General features: G+C 44.5%; 1 protein-coding gene across 2 annotated transcripts; it reads right to left on the reverse strand.

Annotated features, from left to right (window-relative positions):
* Positions 1–411: 411 nt before the first annotated feature.
* Positions 412–16,462, reverse strand: ABRACL (ABRA C-terminal like). 2 transcript variants are annotated; one of them, XM_047770081.1, is made up of 3 exons: positions 16,142–16,462; positions 9,420–9,486; positions 412–990 (listed from the first exon to the last, which is right to left on the reverse strand). In XM_047770081.1, the coding sequence occupies exons 2-3, from the start codon at positions 9,478–9,480 to the stop codon at positions 806–808; spliced, it is 246 nt and encodes an 81-aa protein (XP_047626037.1). In that variant the 5' UTR covers positions 9,481–9,486; positions 16,142–16,462; the 3' UTR covers positions 412–805. The 2 variants fall into 2 exon arrangements, with proteins under 2 accessions (XP_047626037.1, XP_047626038.1); XM_047770082.1 differs by lacking the exon at positions 16,142–16,462 and adding an exon at positions 15,795–15,915.
* Positions 16,463–16,685: the final 223 nt, after the last annotated feature.

The raw sequence follows: 16,685 nt of genomic DNA on the forward strand, positions 1-16,685 counted from the left end.
CAGCTCCAATCCTGCGAATTCTGCCTGCTCTATACCTCTTCCAACCATCAGGCCTTTCACTGGTTTTATCCTCCTTGAGATTCTGTATCATTTTCAGTTCTATACTAGAAGCTGCAACACTCAATTATAAATGATCCTGTATTGTTTCAGATGGATCTAACCAATCCAGTTAGAAAGTAAAGTTTTTAGGTTATATTTTTTGGATGGCCCCTAATCCAGGGATAGGCATCAAAGTCAACATTTTATAGGGTCCAATCATAACACTAACCATCCCTACTTTTTAAATTCTGTAGAATTTTTAAGAGGATTTTTCTTCAAATTGTTTTACCGCAGTTACCCAATCTTGATGCAAAAACTCAATTTTGCAAGGCCCATAAATCTCAAATGACAAAATAAGGCAATAAGGCAATGTTAAGAGAGTTCCATGTTTTTATTACATAAACGTTATATTCCTTGTGGGAGCTGGTCTTCAAGTTTGCTTCGTGATTTCACAGAATGTCAAATATCTGTAGAAATTGTCTAAGAATGATTTATGAAACACTCTTGTACCTGCACCAAAAAAGCCTCACTGCCTACATTTCCCAACCAGATTCCTGAGAAAAAGAATAGGTTTTGTTTGTCTTACAGTGTAACACATAAGTTTGCTTTCAAGATATAAAAAAGGACAGACTTCTAAAATGAGTCTCCTTTTGTTACAAAGTTCTACAAAAATACACTAAGTATGCTCGTGTGTTTGTCCTTTGACATAATATTCCAGTTTAGCAGAAACAAACAAAAACCAATAAACAAAGCTATGCAAACCACATTAATCTTGCAGCAATATAATGTCAACATCATCATGAACGCCTTGCAAAAGTAGCTCTCCTGGGTATGTAATGATCTTCCTTCGTTTCGCAGCTTTGAGAGTTCCTACCAATGCTTCAAAGAGGTTGGCACATTTGTCATCTCGGAATAGGACCCCAAATTTCACACTTAATTTTCCATCGGCATCTAATTTGAAAAAGCACAACATTAGCCAATGCAAAAATCTGTTTTTTGCCACCATGTATGGCCAATCCATATGATTTTTTTAATTAAAAAATTTTATTATACTTGATTTACAATGTTCTATCAATTTCTGCTGTATAGCAAAGTGACCCAGTTATACATAAATATACATTCTTTTACTCATATTATCATCTATCAAATTCTACCCCAAGCGATTGGAAATAGTTCTCTGTGCTATACAGCAGGACCTCATTGCTTATCCATTCTAGATGTAATAGTTTGTATCTACTAACCCCAAACGCCATCTAACCATAGGTTAACCAAGAGTACAATCTAACAGTCAACGGTCAAAAATTCAGTGTAACCTCTTGCCAGATTCAAAAAGTAATGGAATAAATGCAATGTGCAGTACATCGCCTAGCCTTAGTATCATCTGAGCATGGAAGAGAACCAAGAAACATGAATAAGAAGTGAACGTGTTACTGAGCTACTATAGTGGTGGGCAATTCCTCTCTGTCTAAATTTCAATTTTCTCTTTGTTATGTTAGATGTTTCCCTTTTTTTTTTTTTTTTTTGGCTTTTTGGGGCCATACTCCCAGCACATGGAGGTTCCCAGTCTAGGGGTCGAATCAGAGCTACAGCTGCCAATCTACAGCACAGCTCATGGCAACACCAGATCCTTAACTCACTGAGCGAGGCAAGGGATCGAACCCAAAACCTCATGGTTCCTAGTTGGATTCATTTCCACTGTGCCGCGGCAGGAACTCCTATTAGTTGTTAAATCAATAAAACTACAAGAGAAATCCCAGGTCGGGAGCAGTGTTTCTCAAAGTGTATTCTGAACATGCTTAGAACCCCCAGGGAGCTAGTGGTAACCTTAAAAAATGAAGAAATTTATATTTGCTAGGATCCCTACAAGATCTAGTTTGAAGGCTAGTTTTTAGTACAGGAGTTAAAAATTAAGGTAACTAAAAAGAAATGAGCTATCAAGCCATGAAAAGGCATGAAGGAAGCATAAATATGTATTACAGAGAGAAAGAAGACAATCTGAAAAAGCTACATGCTTATGGTTCAAACTATGGGATATTCTGGAAAAGGCAAAACTATGGCGAAAGGTAAAACTAAGTAAAAAGATCAGTGGTTTCTGGTGGTTAGGATGGGTGAAAGATGAAGAGGCAGAGGATAAAGGCAGTGAGGATACCTTGTATGATACTATAAGGACGAAGACATGTCATTACACACTAGTCCAAACCCACAGAATGAGCAACACCAAGAGTGAAATGTAATCCATGAACTCTGGGTGAAAATGATGTGGCAGTGCAGTGTCATCACCCATAACAAAGGTACCACTCTAGTGGGGGATGTTGCTAAGGGGGGAGACTATGCATGTGTGAGGGCAGGAGGTAGGTAGGAACTCTCTGTACCTTCCTCTTAATTTTTCCAAAAAATAAAGTCTTTTTTAAAATTAAGGTACAGGCAGTTCCTGTCATGGCTCAGTGGTTAGCAAATCCGACTAGGAGCCATGAGGTTGCGGGTTCAATCCCTGCCCTTGCTCAGTGGGTTAACGATCTGGCGTTGCCGTGAGCTGTGGTATAGGTTGCAGACGTGGCTCGGATCCCGTGTTGCTGTGGCTCTGGTGTAGGTCGGCAGCTACAGTTCCATTTTGACCCCTAGCCTGGGACCTACATATGCCATGGGAGCGGCCCAAGAAATGGCAAAAAGAGAAAAAAAAAAATTAAGGTACACAAAAATGGATCTTTGGTTAAAAGTCAATCAGCTGAAATCTCTAAGATAACCTCCCCACTGTTGGCTGAATCCCTCCATCTACCTGGCGGAACCCTTGACCATATCCTACCACACTGCTCTGAGTTCTCCCCTCAAAAAGCTGCACCCCTTGCAAAGAAGATGGTCATCACAGTGACAAGGGTTCTTGAGTTCCTGCACTGCCTGCCAGGGCTTCCGACCTCAGTAAACTCCTACTATGGGTACAGCACTGTGCTGGGCACTAGAGGCAGAGAGAAGGAAGTCCAGAGTCACTTTCTAGCTGTCATAGACACAGCTTCCATCGCCACAAGGAAATAAACACACACAACAGGTAAAGCAACAGTACAGAGCAATACATGACTGGATGTCAAGAGCAAGATGATCTTGGGTTAGAACAGGAAGGGAAACTTCACGAAGGGCAGTGTCTGTTCTCAACTTTAAAGTGAACATAACATGGACCTTCTTTTCAAAACCTAACAGTCCTCAGTTGAAATCGTGGCCATCTGCCTGTTTGGCCTTGAGAACTTGAGTAAGCTCCAAAAGCCTCAGTTTCCTCATCTGTAAAATGGGGTCTTAATATCTCCCTGAGTTGAGGACTCAGTCGTAAAGCACAAAGCACATGCCAAGCACTTGATCAGTGACTGTTGGTTCAGTTCTCAGTGAGACCTAGGGGAATGTGCCAAGCCATAGGCACGGGGTGAAACAAGTAAGTGGCTAGGGGAACAGTGAGTAATTCACTCACCTCAAGTGAACCATCTAAGAGGAGAGAGGGAGGAAATAAGTTTGGAAAGGAAAACAGAGAACCTGACTACGCTTGGCCTGGAAAGCAAAGATGTACCTGTTTGATTTTTTAACTTCCAGCAGCACGAGCTCTGTTTGCAGTAAGAATCTCTCACTCATTACAGAAATCAGTGGAGGAGTTCCCGTCGTGGCGCAGTGGTTAACGAATCCGACTAGGAACCATGAGGTTGTGGGTTCGGTCCCTGCCCTTGCTCAGTGGGTTAACGATCCGGCGTTGCCGTGAGCTGTGGTGTAGGTCGCAGACGCGGCTCGGATCCTGCGTTGCTGTGGCTCTGGCGTAGGCCGGTGGCTACAGCTCCGATTCAACCTCCTAGACTGGGAACCTGCATATGCCGCGGGAGCGGCCCAAGAAATAGCAACAACAACAACAACAGACAAAAAGACAAAAAAAAGACAAAAAAAAAAGAAATCAGTGGAGCTACTAGGTAACTTGGCAGGTCCATCAAGCTTTCTGAGCTACAGTTACTTCATCCATAAGATGAGGTTAAAAATACCCCTCACAGGGTCATTGCAAGGACTAAAAGATAGACTCTTGGTAAAGTCTTTTTTGAAGTGCCCAGCTTATGGTAAATTCTCAACTGAGGTTAAGTTTTTTCAAAGACACCAAAGGCAGCAACCTGGCTGTAATCTCGGGGTTCTCCTGCCCACTCACCTCTCAATTTGACAAAAGTCCATGTGATGCCACTTTCTTTGTATTTTCGGGTCTTGTAGCCTCTTCTCTCCACAGACAATTAATTCCACTGTTCAGGCCCAAACTGATGCTCACATGGGTAACAGCAAGACTACTTACCAGCCTTCCCTTCTCCATTTTCACCCCCAATACAGGAAGAAACTTTGTAAGGTGCAGACTTAACTGATACACTTCTACTTTCATCTTTCAGTGGCTCCCTATCACCTCTGAAATAAAGTGAATAAGACTCTCCATCCTCTGGCCCTTGAACACATCTCTCACCTGGTCTCCCACCATATGGTTCCATGCACCTTGTGATCCAGTCAAAATGAGGGACTTGCTGTTACCCAAGGTGACAGGAGACACCTCCCCTGGTAATTCTGCCCATGTTGAGCCAACTGCCCAACATTCCAGACCCTTTTACCTAGCTAAATTTTTTTTTCCTTCAAAAATGGAGACTCAAATGTCACCTTCTCTGAGAAGTCCTCTGTGATTCCTTCAGTCAAGAGCTCTTCTTATGACACTGAGTATATATCAATCAGAGCACTCACCACCCATTATCGTAATAATAGCTAACTTTACTGAGGACTTGCTACCTTCCCAGAACCGTTCAATGCATTTTACAGTCACTAAAACTCAATCATTTTGTTGAAGATAGGACACAATTGACTGCAAGAAGCACCACTATTTTATGTTCCAATTAAACTGCCAATTTAACAACAGCTCACTGTGGATGATAAAATACATCCTCATTATAGAGATTTTAAAGTGTGAAGAACAAGTGTCTTCAATACTCATTGAAAGAGAGTAGTATTACTAGACAATTAAGGAAACCAAGGCACAGAACTGTTTAGAAATGTGCCCAAGGAGTTCTCATCATGGCACAGCAGAAACAAATCCCACTAGGAACCAGGAGGTTGAGGGTTTGATACCTGGCCTCGCTCAGTGGGTTAAGGATACAGCGTTACTGTGAGCTGTGGTATAGGTTGCAGATGCAGCTCGGATCTGGTGTTGTTGTGACAGTGGTGTAGGCCGCAGCTGTAGCTCCGATTAGACCCCTAACCTGGGAACCTCCATATGCCACAGGAGGCCCTAAAAGCAAAAAAAAAAAAAAAAGAAAAGAAGGAGTTCCTGTCATGGCGCAGTGGTTAACGAATCCGACTAGGAACCATGAGGTTGTGGGTTCAATCCCTGGCCTTAGTGGGTTAACATCCAGCATTGCTGTGAGCTGTGGTGTAGGTTGCAGATGTGGCTCGGATCCTGTGTTGCTGCGGCTGTGGTGTAGGCCGGTGGCTACAGCTCCGATTGGACCCCTAGCCTAGGAACCTCCATATGCTGCGGGAGCGGCCCAAGAAATGGCAAAAAGACAAAAAAAAAAAAAAAAAAGGAGAAAAGAAAGCAAAAAAAGAGAGAAATGTGCCCAAGGTCACACGCAAGAATGAAAAGGAGCACTAGAATTCATTCCCAGAGTCTGACTTCAGAGCATACGCTTTTAACTACTTCCCAACACACGCTTCCAGTTCATCTGTCTGTTCCCTCACTACTTAGAGACCCACGAGGGCTGGGCTGGAATTTTATTTATTTTTCCACCTCCAGCACTTGAACACAAAGGCAGCACTCAAGAAATATTTGTCCAAAAAAAAGAAAAGAAATATTTGTCCAATGAAAGAATTTAAATCTCCAAAAGATCTTTATCCACTTAGTTCTTTCAACTGGATGAAAAATAAGATTTTAAAAAATCTATTTTAAAAGAAATAGATAAAATTAAATTCATCAATTTCCAACTTCAGCTAATTAGATTAGTTATTTACTTCAGCTATTAGTATTAGTTATTACTTCAGCTATTTAGATTAGTCTAAGTATGATTAATTTAAATCATAATTTTTTTTTGTCTTTTGTTGTTGTTGTTGTTGCTATTTCTTGGGCCGCTCCCGCGGCATATGGAGGTTCCCAGGTTAGGGGTTGAATCGGAGCTGTAGCCACCGGCCTACGCCAGAGCCACAGCAACGCAGGATCCGAGCTGCGTCTGCGACCTACACCACAGCTCACGGCAATGCCGGATCGTTAACCCACTGAGCAAGGGCAGGGACCGAACCCGCAACCTCATGATTCCTAGTCGGATTCGTTAACCACTGCGCCACGACGGGAACTCCCTAAATCATAATTTAGATTAGTCAAAATTATTTGACACAACCTAAATAATTAACCATCATCTGTCAGTAGATACTCTATCTTCATAGATGTTTTCCAACTCAATAAGTCATCTATTACAAGGAACAGGTAAGTGAAGGAGACCTGGTGAAGCTGCAACACTCAAAGTATTTTCATCCTTATAGAAGTTATGATAATTACTTCGCAGTCATCTGGTTTGTAAAGCTGCTCATTTTTTGAAGTGCAGGTTCAGTTTGCCGTAGTAGAATAATAACACTGAGCTAGGGATATAGAGGTTAGACTTTTAAATGCAATTGACTCTGACCAGTAAACACTAAGCTGATGTCAAGAAAAATCTAAGAGAGCAGAAAACCCTACAAATCTTTGGAAATACATCTTTCTATCTTTAACCATCCAAACAACAGTACTACTCCCAAGAGGGACATGACCTCAGAGAACTCAGGAGAAACTGAGAACGTAGAAATGAGGATTATAGGTAGGAGCATGACTTCTGAAAATAAGATGCACTAACCTTCCAAGAGGTGAATGTGGTGAAGTGGGTGGGAGAAGAATGGGGTTAGGAAAGGTTTTCATTTGTTTGATTAGAGTGATGCGATGTGAGGACCCAACAAGTTGTGGATGGAGAAAGGGAACCATCAGCCAAGGAATGCAGACTGCCTCTGGAAGCTAGAAGAAGACTAGGAAATTCTCTAGAGTCTCCAGAAAGGCACGCACCCTGCCAACACCTTGATTTTAGCTCAGGAGACCTTTATCAGACTCTGCTATGGACTGAATGGCTATGGTTGGGCAAGGTGATGATATTAGCAGGTGGGGGCCTTTGAGAAGCGCTAAACTCATGGGGGTGTAAGGATGTACAGTCATGAGTCATAAAGATTAATGTCTAATAAAAGAGGCTGCAAGATTTCATCAGCCATAAAAAAGGATGAAACTCTGCCATTTGTGACAACAGGGATGTTGAGGGTATTATTTTTAAGTGAAATAAGTCAGAGAAAAACAAATACCATAGGATTTCACTCATCTGCAAAATATAAAAAATAAATGGAACTCCCAAACAATTGAACAAGCCAAACCAAACAAAAACAAGCACGTAAATACAGAGAACAGAGTAGTGGTTACCAGAAGGGAAAGAGTGGGGAAGGAGGGGAGAAGGGGGAGGCAAAATGGGTAAAGGAGATCAACTGTATGGACTCCATCCATCCATCCACCTTTTGGCGGTGAGCTTGCTGTAGTGTAGCACATGAAACTTACACAACGTTATATACCATTGTATGCACAATGAGAGAGAGAGATAAAATGCTTGCAAAGAGCCCTAGTCCTTTTCACCATGTGAAGATACAAGAAGTCTGTGGCCTGGAAGAGTACTCCAACCCGACCATGTTGGTTCCCTGCTCTTGGACTTCCAGCCTCTAGAATTGTTAGCAATACATTTCTGCTGTTTATAAGCCACCCAGTCTGGGATATTTTGCTATAGCAGCCCAAATAGACCAAGATGATTCCCACCTTACACAACCATTAAGATATTAAATGTGTAACTATATGTCACAAAGCTTGTAGCAATGTTACATCAGCAGTAGAAAACCAGTACAGGGGACATTTGATACTAATGGCTTGATGGGATTTTCTAAGTACCTCTTGTTATTTCAAATGATTTGTAAGTCATACATAACAGAGCTATAAGTAAGAAGAATCAAGTTATAATGACAAGACAACTCCTATAAGGTACTTTTCAAAATCGTTTTTCATTTACATGATATAATTTTTAAACTTTGGATTCCATTACCCTAGTTGTTGTTAAATATGCCTATTGCTCTTACAGTTTTCAAAATGCTCCCCAAACTCTTACATGTCTGGTCTGAGATGTATGAAATACTTACAGCTATAAGCATAATAATAGTTGCTTTCATTACAACTTAGGAAAAGGACACTAATACTACCAGTTTTACGTCACGAATTTTTCCACAGCTGCTATGCTGCCGAAGGAAAAGTTGACTTAAAAATAAAAAAAGCTACCTAAAGGATGAGTTCTTTTAGTTAAATGTATGTACATAAATAGCTGATCATACAAAACTCAAAAATTTGGAGGAAAAAAGACAATTTATTATACTTTCCATTTGAGTCCCTAGTCATCTGGGAATTTGCAACAGTGGCAGAGTAAAACAGAAAAAATGATTGTTAAGGGAGTTTTTGTCATGACTCAGCTGTAACAAACTCGACCAGTATCCATGAGGATGCATGTTTGATCCCTGACCTCGCTCATTGGGTTAAGGATCTGGTGTTGCCATGAGCTGTGGTGTAGGTCATAGACACAGCTCGGATCTAACCTTGCTGTGGCTGTGGTATAGGCCAGCAGCTACACCTCCAATTTGACCCTTAGCCTGGGAACCTCCATATGCCAGAAGAACAGCCCTAAAAAAAAAATTAAAAAAAAAAGAACGTTAATAGTATGACAAATAAACATATGAATATGATCCAATTACAAGACTTCAGTGTAGCCAGATTAAAGAAGCACAGAAATTTTTTTTTTTTTCCCATTCAAAGGATAATGAAATATCCTAACCATTCTTTGTATCAGAGTCACAATACCCCCAACAGCTATGTCTCCAGATCACATGGCTGAGGCCAGATATCACCTGGGGCTGACAGCAGGGGCTGAAACCCTGGGTGAGCCCTCTATGGGCGTCAACCAAAAAAGTCAGTCCGGAGTTCCCGTCGTGGCGCAGTGGTTAACGGATCCGACTGGGAACCATGAGGTTGCGGGTTCAATCCCTGCCCTTGCTCAGCGGGTTGACGATCCGGCGTTGCCGTGAGCTGTGGTGTAGGCTGCAGACGCGGCTCGGATCCCGCGTTGCTGTGGCTCTGGTGTAGGCCGGAGACTACAGCTCCGATTAGACCCCTAGCCTGGGAACCTCCATATGCCGTGGGAGCAGCCCAAGAAATGGCAAAAAGACAAAAAAAAAAAAAAGTCAGTCCTACCTACGGTAAGGCAAAGTCAGAAGAAATACTGTATCTGTGTTATAATACTTACTTTTTGAACCCAGACGGTGAATTTCCTCCACCAAGAGGTTAACCTCGTGATCCACATTCATTGCTGCCTGAGGGAGAAAAAAAATAAATCTGGAGTTCCCGTCATGGCGCAGTGGTTAACGAATCCGACTAGGAACCATGAGGGTGCGGGTTCGGTCCCTGCCCTTGCTCAGTGGGTTAACGATCCGGCGTTGCCGTGAGCTGTGGTGTAGGTCGCAGACGCGGCTCGGATCCCGCGTTGCTGTGGCTCTGGCGTAGGCCGGGGGCTGCAGCTCTGATTCAACCCCTAGCCTGGGAACCTCCATATGCCGCGGGAGCGGCCCAAAGAAATAGCAAAAAAAATAATAAAAAATAAATAAATAAATAAATAAATCTGCTTTACTACAATTTCTACATTCCATTAAGCACATCTTGTCAAATCCAAAGGCCTTTTCTCTTTTCATGTAGCATTTGTCACTATTTATTTGTCATGTCCCTCTTCCTAAAAATAACTGCATAATATACCTGGCCCTAAAGTACCTCCATTTCCCCCAATCTTTATAACTGCCCCTCTGGGCTGACCCCACTCTTATTCTATACAGTCTACTGGGAAGAATGAAGCCATCTCCTTGCACCCACTATTAACTCTAAGCCCTTGCTCTGCTCAGCATCAAAAATACAAAAGTGAGTGACATAGGACCTGTCTTCAGGGAACTCACTGTCCATAAGCTGAGAAAGGCCTGAATAACAATGTGACAAAAATTCTTTTTTTTTTTTTTAATGGGGGTTCAAGGGGCATATGGAAGTTCCTCAGCCACGAATTGAATCCCAGCTGCAGCTGCGACCTACTTGGCAGCTGCAGCAGTGCAAGATCCTTTAACCCACTGTGCAGGGCACACCCAACACCTCAGTGACACCCAGCTGCTGCAGTCGTATTCTTAACCCACTGTGAGGCCATAGCGGGAACTCTGACTAGCACTCTGAGCGATGGGTCCAAGGCATTATGGCAGCAGGAGGAAGCCACAGAAGGTTTCATAGAGGCCACTGGGGAGGAGTGGCAGGCAGATAGTTAGGAATGGATATTCTAGGCACAGAGAAAAATATATGCAAAAGGACAGAAGCAAAAAAACAAAACCAAAACAAACCCCCAAATGCAGCACACTTGGGACAGGCCCTAACCTAGGAGTTGGAGGAGCCAGGATAGACCGACACAACCCCTCCCCTCTGAGAGCCTGCAGTGTAGTGAGAAAGGCAGGTCCAGGTGGATCAAAGACCACTTTAATACCATAGGTCAGTGCAATGACAACTTCCGGGTTAGAGGCAGGGCATTGTGCCCCACTCCAGCAGGGCCCAATACAATCTGACTGCAATGACGAGCCTCTGGTGAAGACCATTTATTTTTGGAAAAGGAGGAATGCAGGACTAACTGAAGCTATGAGACATCCCTTGGCTCATGAGGTCCCCTGTGGGCTGGGCTCCGTCCACCATTCCAACCACCTCAAATCTACCCTCTTGAACTCCAGGCTGCAGCTACAGCGGGCTTCTTTTTATCCCTCAAATGCCCCTCACTCTCTCACTCCAGCCTTCGCGTGCACTATTTCTTCAACCCAGACTCTGGCTATTTCTCTTTCTTGGGGCTAACTTCCACTCATCCAGTCCCAGGTGAGATACAACCTCCTCCAGGAAGCCCTCCCTGAAAGCCTGCAGTAGAAGAGCTCCCCCATGCGTGTTCCTACAGCACTGTGCACCCTCATCATTTCACTTGATTGAATGACCAGCTTCTGGGCTTTTACCACTAGAAGATGAGCTCCTTTGTGGGATCTGACTGTCATGCTCCCTGCTGGACCACGTGTGGCACCAAGAGCAGGAGTTCAAGAAAAAACTGGTTTGCAGGCTGAAAAATGAGCAGAGGCAGGAGAAGGAAGGGAATGGGACCTGTGGGAGTTGTCCCCATGGAGCTGCAGATTCAAATAAGGAATTGAGAGGGGCTCTGGGAGGGAGGATGCATACTTAGAGAGACGAAAAAGCGGGGGTGGCTGGCAAACACCTAAAGAAAGTGGAAGGAGACAACGAGCAAGAACTAGGAAAGAACAGGTAGAGCTGGAACAGAGAAACCCAACAGAGAAGTAAAGGAAGAAGGAGTTTCCATAAGAAGGAAGTAATTTTACAATGAAAACAGCAACATGAGGGTCAGAAAGCATGAGTAGCTGGCCATCAATTGTCTGTTTTCAAATCATAAGTTGTCCAAATCAAATAAAGGACCAGAAGAGTGGGTTTGTGTGAATGGTTTACTTTAGCGGTGATGATTTGAAAGAAACAACTGTATTCAGACAGATTGTAACCAATTCCTGGTAGCTTTTTACAAACAAGAATTATATCTATGTTTTATATATATATGTGTGTGTGTATGTGTGTGTGTATATATATATATATATTTTTTTTTAGGGCCGCACCTGTAGCACATGGAGATTCCCAGGCTAGGGGTTGAATCAGAGCTGTAGCTGCTGGCCTGCACCACAGCCACAGCAAAGGAAGAAGGAGTTTCCATAAGAAGCCGTGTCTGTGACCTACACCACAGCTCACGGCAATGCTGGATCCTTAACCCACTGATCAAGGCCAGGGATCGAACCTGCATCCTTGTGGATGCTAGTCAGATTCGTTAACTGCTGAGCCACGACGGGAACTCCATATCTATGTTTAAATGATATTGATTGGAGCCCCAGATTTCTTTCTTTTTTTTTTTTGTCTTTTTGCCATTTCTAGGGCCGCTCCCTCGGCATATGGAGGTTCCCAGGGTAGGGGTTGAATCGGAGCTGTAGCTGCCAGCCTACGCCAGAGCCACAGCAACGCGGGATCCGAGCTGCGTCTGCAACCTACACCACAGCTCACGGCAACGCCGGATCGTTAACCCACTGAGCAAGGGCAGGGACCGAACCCGCAACCTCATGGTTCCTAGTCGGATTCGTTAACCACTGCGCCACGACGGGACCTCCTGGGCCCAGATTTCTAACATCCAGTAACTTAAAGCATCGCTACCATCTGCTACACTTTTGTATAAATCTTACAATTGAAGAAGCTTGTATTGCAGTAAAATGTAACATCTTAGGTTAATTGCACCCACATAAAATCCAATATCAAAAATTATAGTGTTCAAATGGGGGAACTTAGTGTTGGGGAAATTATTATTTATAGTATTATATTCAATTCAAGATCGAGTTTAAGAGAGAGACTAAAAAGCTAAAATATACCCAGAGGACGCAACTGAAAGACATGCCATGAGAATAATGGTAAGAAAAATCCTGTTAATGTCAGTGTGGTGGATAGCTGTCATATTTTCCTACTCAGCACCCTTTCTGCCTTCTGGCACCAGCAGTCTAGTTTTTGTTTGCATAGAGCCTTTTTTTCCTTACTCTAAACTCATGTTTCTTGGGTAGAGCCTCATCCTAGACTGCAGGAGTGGTTCAAAGTCAGAATAATTGTTTTGGGGCATAGGATAGGTGATCCCATCCTGAACAGTGAGTCAGACCAAGAATTTTGCCAGAAGTATTAGTAAAATGACACTCAGCCCTACTGGGTTCTAAGGTGTAACTTTATGGCCCCTATGTAAATGGCTACCATGTGAAAAGAGCCTGCCAGGAATAAAGCTAACACAGAAAGATCCAGCCACGTAACAATGACTAAACCTGTATATGTATATGACCTTGGACTTCCTTATGGAAGTTCCCAGGCCAGGAATCAAATCTGAGCTGTAGCTGCGACCTACACTGCAGTTGTGGCAACACCGGATCCTTAACCCATTGCTCGGGGCTGGGGATCAAATCCATGCCTGAGCAGTGACCAGAGCCACTAGAGATAACACTGGATCCTTACGCCACTATATCACACTAGGAATGCCAATCCTGGACTTTGTAGTTAGAAGAACCAATCAATCCTGGTTTTGCTTGAGCTGGTTCAATTGAGTTTCTGTCACTTGCACTCTATAAAGAATCTTGACATTTAAAGTTATGAGGTACAGTAGAAAAAAAAAATTATCTTAGAGAAGACCTGCTGCTATTTTTTTTTAAATTAGAAGTACCCATTGTGGCCCAGCAGGATAAGAACCTGACTAGTACCCATGAGGATGCAGGTTTGATCCCTGGCCTCGCTCAGTGGATCTTAGATCCTGAGTTCCTAGGCTGTATGGGGAACTTCCACATGCTGCAGGTGCCGCCCTAAAAAAAATAAACAAAAAATTTAAAAAGAGGAGTTCTCATTGTGACGCAGCAAAAACAAATCCGACTAGTATGCATGAGGATGCAAGTTCGATCCCTGACCTCATTCAGTGCATCAGGGACCTGGTATTACTGTGAACTGTGGTGTAGGTTACAGTTGAGGCTCGGATCCCACGTTGCTGTGGCTGTGGCACAGGCCAGCAGCTGTAGCTCCAGTTTGACCCCTAGCCTGGGAACCTCCATATGCCGCAGGTGTGGCCCTAAAAAAAAAAAAAATTAAAAAATAAATAAACAATAACATTTTAAAAATAAAAGCTAAATCTCCTTTTATGTACTTATGTGAACAGTCTTATTTTTTGTTGCTTTATTGGGTAGGACAGATAAACAGAACAGAAAGATTTGGAAGCCATGTGAGAAAAAACTAACAAGTCAAAAGTGTCTAAAAACAAATAAAGCTGGCAGAAGCAGTATGGCTCTGTGAGGGTTGATGAGGAAATTAGCCCACACTGGACAAAAGAGAAAGGGACATGTCTAAGGGGATTACAGTCCTCTCTCTCCAGTTCTGAGGTGCTTTGATTTCCTCCCACCCTGAATGTTCCTCGTTTTCCACTCCTTTCAGCCTACACACTTCAGACATAGTTCTCCTTTAATAATGAGACTCAAAGAGGAAATCCCACCCTTAAGTAGTGTGAATACGTGCATCATATTAAGCAGATGTAAGTTCATCCAATTTTAAGGGAAGGCAACCAGAATTTCCTCGTAATTGATTACACCTGAGGCTCATCTGTGTAAACTTGGGTAAACCTAAGAACCTTTGCAAAGCATTATTTATTCCCATTTTATGGATGATGGAAATGACTCAGAGGGGCTTCCCACAATTAAATGCTCTTTCTATCTCATCATTTTGGTTCTTTTTTTTTTTTTGCTGGTAATTATGTAAACTGCACTAAATGAACAGTAAGTCGTATTTATGTGAAATATTACATGCTGGGTACTTATTAAGGCAGAATACTTACAAAGCAAGAAAGGCTCCCTGCATTGGCCCTTCCAAGTAGGAAAATAACAGGCTTAGAAAGTATTGCTAGCATACATAATTTGGCATGGTTTATTTGAATATTTAATGAGGACAAAGGAGCATAAAATACTCTGTTGCACAATCCTTGGAAGGCCTATGATATTTTACAAGGACAGAAGCCTGGGACTGGGGTTAAGGAGCAAGAACAAGAACAATGAGAGGCCACAGGCAGAGCAAGTCTAAGTGAAAGAAAGGGCCGCTCAATGGGAGACTCAAGGGAAAGGGATGGCAGATGCTAGTGGGCCCTCTAATTGTGACAGAATCCAATTAGGCATTGTGCGTGGGAATCACAAAGAAAGCAGAATGTCGGAGGACTGGGCCATATGCTGAAATGCTCCCGTCATCAACGTGCACTTAAAAATATATTTAAGCACCCTCCTATAGGTTTTGTGTGTTTGGTTGAGGTTTTGTTGTTGTTGCTGTTGTTTTTTGTTTTAAGTTTCAAGGCAATACCTGGAGATTTTCTAATGTCAGCGAATTAGGGAATAATATTCTACCGGAATAAGTCTACCAGAGAGGGATCATCTGGAAATCAGGAGCCACCTCTCCATACGAGGGCTGGCCACCGTTTCCCAGCCCTCCGTTGCCACCCCTGGCTAGCAGCTGGTGCGGGTCAAAGGATGACTAGGTTCCTTCCTGCCTCCTAGCTGGCGCGCACACACTCCATATTTGGTCATCCTTGAGGCAAGTTCGGGAGCTTGTCCGGAAGGGTCCCAAGACCCTGTCACCAGCAGGCCATCACATGGTCACCACAGGTTCCAGCGCAGAGCTCGGGAGCTCAGGGCTCGGGCCTCTGCTCTGGGACGCACGGCGGGCTCCGGGGTGGCCTCCTCGGGAAGGGCCGCATCCCGGAAGCCTTTGTCTCCGCGAGTCCCGCGCCAGTGCCGGCTCCCGCTCCTCTGTGGTCGGTGCGCCCTGGCGCGCCGGGAGAGAGAGCGCCCAACCGGGCGACGAAAATGAACCCCAACCGGGGCTCTGAGTGACCAGTGTCCCCTCACTACACCTACCCCGCACATATAACCGGGAGCACAGAGATCTGCGCCCGCCGCAAGCGCCGCAGAGTCCGTTGCCCTGAAGCCACGAAATTCCCGGGGGTAGCCTGTCCTCTTACCCCCAGGCGGTCCCCGCCCCGCTCTGTGGAACTGGCACCCCAAGTGCGAAGCAGACACGATGCTTGGTAGAAATCTTCACAGCACTGCCCGCAGCCCGGTCCGCCCCCAGCCGGCAAAAAGTCACGTGAGCCGAGTGCGGAAGTCGGCTGGAGAGGTGGGGGGCGCGGCGGCGCGCCCACCCGGTCCCCCGCACCCGCTCCGCCCAAAGCCAGTTACAACCTCCAGGCGCCTTAGCCCCCTCGCTGACTCGGCTCTCCACCGCAGCTCCCGTCGGCTGCTTGGCTTCCACCAGCTACCCCTGCCCATCCTTTCTACCTGGCCACATCTTCCCCAGGCAATCACTCACCTCTTCACCTCCTTTTCTTTTCTAAGGAAAAACTGGAGCCGCGCAGGTGCGGACTGGTTATCTTCTCCACGAACTGGGGAGGAAGAGGCTGAGGAAGGAAGTGACTGAGGCAAATAGAAAGGCTGGTGTGCAGGGCGGGGGGTGGAGAGCGGGGGGAGAGAGTTTCAGCGCTCAGGAATGGGGCCGCCCACACTCCCAGGAACAAGCCTATGGGGAGGAAACTCGAAGAGACGCCCGAGAAGGGGGCTGACTCCAGACAGGTGGTGGAGCGCCGGGAGGCTTCTAAACGCACACAGGCCTTCAAGAACCGCCACCCTTCCTCTACACCCCTCGCATCTGATCCTGGACTTTGACTTCCTGCCAGCACTTCTCTCTTAACAGAAGAAGTAAAGCGCCCCCAACGAGCTGAATGCTGAGGTCTCCCAGGAGGAAAGTGCCATTGATTCTGTAAGCCAGGAGCAGAGGCCTTCAGAAAACAACAGACGTGGCAGCAGGATGATCTGATTTGCAAAAGAAAATGCATTTTTGAAAACCAATTTGTTCT

This window comes from Phacochoerus africanus, chromosome 2 (assembly GCF_016906955.1).
Source record: "Phacochoerus africanus isolate WHEZ1 chromosome 2, ROS_Pafr_v1, whole genome shotgun sequence".
NCBI lineage: Eukaryota > Metazoa > Chordata > Mammalia > Artiodactyla > Suidae > Phacochoerus > Phacochoerus africanus.